Genomic DNA, 5,250 nt, shown 5'->3' on the forward strand with positions numbered 1-5,250 from the left:
CTCTATCTTCACTGACCTCTCATACGCTGTTACCCCAGATCAGTCTTGAGAGGTTTTTGATGTCACATGTAAAACCTGGATCCTCCTGGGCACTGGGTTTGGACACTGCTCTTCTGATCCATTTCTATGGCTTTTTCTATCTGCCTAAAAATCTCCAGCTTGAGTCTCTTCTGCCAGTTGTTGCTTTTTTGAAAGGTCACAGACTCCTTTTCTGGTTGGGTTGTCAGTGATACCCTTGGGTGCACTGGAGGTGGAAGTGTAGATACTCATGCCTTGTGCCTGGCTTAGCCACAGCAAACTGTACCTTTATCTGTTCAATTGTCCCCATGCTTCAAGCAGCCTAAGGAAGCCTTGTGGCTCTTTCTCCATGCAGGCAATCCTGCCCACCTCCTGTGACACTGATGAAACCTCAGTCTCTGCATCCTGCCAAGGAAGTTGGCCTTGGCGTTCACTTCCCATTTGAGCTTTGCACCAAGCAAGCTACCCTTACAAAACTAAAGAAAATTATCACAGTAGTAGCAATATTCATAACAGCTTCTATTATTTCCTCTTTTTCAAAAAGTCCTCTTAGTGTACTTCAACCAAACTCTTGCCTCACTCCCCCACTATGACTTTAGCAAATGAACTACTTCTGTCTCTAAGGCAAACGCTGCTGCTTTTATTTTAAAATTATTTTAATTTCCTGATCTGTTCTGCCCTCATGTTCTCCCCAGCCCTGCTCTGTGGGTACCCAGTGCCTGCCTGGAGGAGCTTGTGGGAGGTTTCTGGGTATTGGCCAAACAGAGATAAATTTTGCTATCCCCTTTTACAATGTGGCATAGTCCACACCGTCCTTTGGAGCTGATATAGTTTAAAGTGAAACAAACATTTGGGGAAATCTAGGAAACGGTGGCTTGGGTTTGTGGAACACTGAAAGCTGAAAATGAGCATCCCTGATTTGTGGGCAGCCAGGTGAGATGGCACGAAAGCAGAAACGTGGCTGAGGTTTTGCCACAGCTGACGTTGGACTACATGGATGTCCCAGCCTGGAGTGGGAAGGGCTCTTCTCCCTTATCTGAGGACCCATGCACGTGCCAGGGGACCTTTGTTCTGAATATTTGGAGGAATAAAGTTCAGCAAGGGCATTTCCCCACTGCCTTGGTTCACATCGCCTTGTGCTCTCTGTCTCCCTTGCAGCTGCGTAAATGAGTATGGAAGATTATGATTTCCTCTTCAAAATTGTTTTAATTGGCAACGCTGGTGTGGGGAAGACCTGCTTAGTCCGTCGCTTCACTCAGGTAAGGTTGGGCACCTCTTGGACGTGGGACATTGGGGTGGGGACAGGACTGTGGAGATCTGTCTGTGCACTGAGGGCTCTGCCAGCGTCACTGCTCCAAAGTATTTTGTTGTCCACACTCTTGGTGGGTGCATCAGCTGTAGCAACGTATAGGCACAAGCAGCACATCTGTGTCTATTGCTGTGCTTGGCCGTGCTGGGGATCTTGCACTGGAGAAAGCTCATCCCTCTCTGAAGATGGAAAGTGCCCTCTGAAAGCTGCTGGGACAATTCCTGCTTTTGAGGTGCTTTGCGTTGGTTACAGGGACCAGCACGTCTCCTGGTGTACTCCTGTGTGCCTTCTCCTCCTCAAAACTTACTGCACACAGCTCTCCCTGTTGTTTGTCATTAGTAGATAATTAAATAAGCTGGGCCCTGGGCTGTCACTCCAGTGTCTTCTGTTACACACCAGACCTTTGTTTGTGACAGAATAACAGGGAAAGGACTAGGCTTCTCTGGTCTGAGGCAAGAGAAGGTTTTGTATGACGGACTATAAAACATGAGTTGTAGGTTTTTTTGTTGCATTCTCCAGTAGGAGCTGTTAGCCATTTCCCCCCCTCAGTGTTAATTTTAGTTTTAAAGCTGTGGTGAATTTAAACACTTTCCAACTGCCTGTGACAGCCGGCGACAGTAAAGCTAGTCAACCCCAAAGGGTTAAACTAAAAAATTTGTTACCACTTCTGCTGCTTGTGCTTTGCCAGCACAGCTGCTGTAGGGGATGGATGTGTCCCAAAATAAACATAGAATCACAGAATCATAGAATGGTTTGGGTTTGAAGGGACCTTAAAGATCATTTAGTTGCAACCCCCCTGCCGTGGGCAGGGACACCTCCCACTAGACCCAAGTTGCTCCAAGGCCCATCCAACCTGACCTTGTAGACATAGACACACAAATCAAAGAGCTCAATTTTTTTTTGTTTATTTGTTATTGGTGCTTCCTGATGCTGCTGCAATCAGATACCACCAGCATCACTCCAGCCATTGCCATTGCTGTAGCACCAGTAGTGGCTGGCTCTGTACTTCACTCCCAAAATGCTGTGCAGGGATGTGACCCCATGCTGGGAGCTGCCAGAAATACCTTTTCGTGCTGTGGTTTGTGGTTGAAGGGAAAGGGAAGGTGTGACATTGCAGGAGCAAAGGCGCCTGATCCCGTGCTGGAAGTCCCACCTCTTTTGAGACATTGGGAAGGGGGATAGAGGATTTCCATCTACCCTTTTCCTGCCTTCGCCAGCTTCACAGAAGCATATGGGCTTTTCCCCTCTCTTTTCCCTGTATGCATCCTCCTCCTCTTCTTTTGTATTCCCACCTCTCAAGGCAAGGACTTTGCTACACAATTAGGGATGTAAGCAGCAAAACCACTGAGGTTGAAGTATGGTAACCTTTGTGTTGGGGAAATGTAGTATTTTCTTCTCTAAATGTGATGGAAATAAGTGTCTGGGGGAGGGGACAAGAGAGGAATGGTTTTGAGGATGGGAAAAGGTGAGGATTGGCCCCCAAAGGGAGTTTTGTCTTGTGATAGAAATTTGCTTAATGAAACTCTGTTTTATTTCAGGGGCTTTTCCCACCAGGTCAAGGAGCCACGATTGGAGTTGATTTTATGATTAAAACCGTGGAAATAAACGGCGAAAAAGTAAAGGTAGGAGCCTGACAGTGTGAAGTGTAAACTCGTGGTGCCATAGCTGAGGTTTGCTGCAGCCCCCCTGCTGCCTGCAGGCACACAGCTGCTGGCAGGGCTCAGGCACTGCTGGGTCTCACAGGGTTTGTGCCACTCTCCAAATTACCACCAGGATGATAATCATGAACCTACTCTAAGGGAGAAAACAGGAAGGGGAGACCTTGCAAAACTCTGTCCTTGCTTAGGAGACACTAAAATTGTGCCTGGCTGGAGTTGAGGAAGCACAAAGAAGTGTTTCAGTGCAACCTCTGCTCATGGCGTTTCTGATAAGTGGAAATCTGTGTCATTCCCCCTGGGACATGCTTGATGAAGGTCTTCTGTGAGCTCCCAAGGTGGCTGTTAGGGAGAGCAGGCCTCTGGACTTGGGTGGTTCTGCACAACAAAGGTTCATCTTCCACTTCTTCTGAGTTACAGATTTGGGAGAAGCAGAGATGATCACAAAACTGGTGCTTCAGTCAACAGGCTGAATTGAGAAGGACAATGTCCTCTATATTTTTAACTCTTTTACTCTGCATAATAGGGTGTTTGCAACCAAAGTGCTGTTGGGAAACTGTCCCTGTCCTGTGGTAACTCCAGAACTGAGCCTGAGCATTGCTTGGCAGAGGGTTGCTTTGCCTGGGCCAAAACACGTCAGGGACTAGCCTCATGCTTCATGGGATCCATGGTTGGGTTCCAGCATCCAGAGATGCTGGCTGGGACTGCTTTGTTCATTAGTAGAGATTTCACTAGAACTACTGTGGTGTCCAAGAGGTGAAAGAAAAGTATGGTTACCTGAGCCTCTACTATAAAGATGTCTAGGGTCCCTGAGCTGCTCCTGGAATTACTCTGCCTCCATTAAATCCAGGGCCATTGAGCTGAAAAACAGCAGTTGTGCCCTTGCTGCCTTCACCAAGCCTAGTACTGAGCAAATAGGAGAGTGGCAGCAGTGTAACAGTGGCTGGGTATGACATCAAGACTCATTTTTAAGCTCCATGTAGGTGATGGGATGAAAACAGATTTTTCAGCCCTGGGTTTTTTTAACCTGGATTTTAACACTGAGGGTTTTTAAGAAGAAAATCAGAAGCTGTGTTCCTGAGTTTAGGAAAGATTTTAAAAGCCACAATTGTACCAGCAGGCTTCTACGCAGCTGCCTGAGGAGCTGTACAAATGGCAAGTGATAGTCCAAGACCAGAAGACCTTCATGCCCGAGCAGGTGAAGAACAAGAGTTGTAAATACCTTTTCCTGCTAGAGATGGAGTTAGTGTTCAGCATGTGGCTGTGCAAGCAGGGCAGGGCAGGGGGCAGGGATGCACTGAGGATCACGTGCAGCCCACATGCTGTCCCTACTTAGTTTGGTCCTTGTGATGCTCATTAGCAGACATCTGGTGAGGCAGGGTCAGCCAGGACACAGATGCTGCTTTTCCAGGCTCCTCGGACAGCAGAGATGCTTCTTTCAGCCCAAATCAGCTCCAGTGGAACAGCTCGGAGAATCTAAGCTGGTAAATGGCTTAAGTCCTGCATTGAAGGTGGAATTAATTTTTTTCTTTGTACCTGGCTTAAACCAGCTGTTTCAAGATTGTTTTGGTCAATGGAGGAAGAAAACCAATCTCAAGGAAGATAAATTCCATCCCTTTCAGACACCTCTCGTTTCCAAGCATCTGGTTCCCTGTCAAGTACAGATTGAAGCCTTAAGAGCTTGGCTTATATCTGAGGTCTGTTTTTTGAACAGGTGAACTTTGTTTGACTTGTTGCTCCCATGACATAATCCTGCTTAAGACTAGCTTGGACTGAGGATGCAAACTCCTTAAGAGAGAGTTTGGAGCAGTCATGCCAACACTGGCCATGTCAGGGGCAAGGACAGTTCAGGGAGGCTCGACAAGCTAAATGAAAACTCATCAGCATGGTATTTCTCTGCTGCCCTTCAAAGAGCTGATGAAGCACAAGTGTCTACCCAAGAAACTCAATTCATCACCTTGGGGCTTCACAGAGCTGTTAGCAAGTGGTAGCTGGTGTACTTCATGTAGCAAATAATGAGTTGCTAAATAATCTGTCCAAATAAATAAAAATCTCCTGACCCCACCAGTGGAGTAAATTGGAGTTTCTGGAGCTCAGACACAACGACGAAGATTGGGAGAAAGCTTAGTATGATGTATACTGGCATTTGAATGAACCTTCTGGAGTCTGAAAGGCAAACTGATTTATTTTAGTGAGTGATCTGGTCACCAAAACTTTTTGACTAAGCAGTGCTAGGGAGAGTAAACATGTAATGAGGAGGAAAAGCAG

The 5,250-nt window shown here is 46.8% G+C and overlaps 1 protein-coding gene across 1 annotated transcript in view; it reads left to right on the plus strand.

The window, feature by feature from the left end:
• Nucleotides 1-1,173: 1,173 nt before the first annotated feature.
• The window catches only part of RAB30 (RAB30, member RAS oncogene family), a 10,736-nt gene continuing 6,659 nt past the window's right edge, over nucleotides 1,174-5,250 (plus strand). Inside the window, exons 1-2 of the mRNA XM_010004407.1 lie at nucleotides 1,174-1,277; nucleotides 2,866-2,949. Of these exons, the coding sequence (XP_010002709.1) occupies nucleotides 1,185-1,277; nucleotides 2,866-2,949 (177 nt within the window). The 5' untranslated portion in view covers nucleotides 1,174-1,184. The remainder of the gene's footprint in view (nucleotides 1,278-2,865; nucleotides 2,950-5,250) is intronic.

Source organism: Chaetura pelagica, unplaced genomic scaffold (genome assembly GCF_000747805.2).
Source record: "Chaetura pelagica isolate M959 unplaced genomic scaffold, ChaPel_1.0 scaffold59, whole genome shotgun sequence".
Taxonomy (NCBI): domain Eukaryota; kingdom Metazoa; phylum Chordata; class Aves; order Apodiformes; family Apodidae; genus Chaetura; species Chaetura pelagica.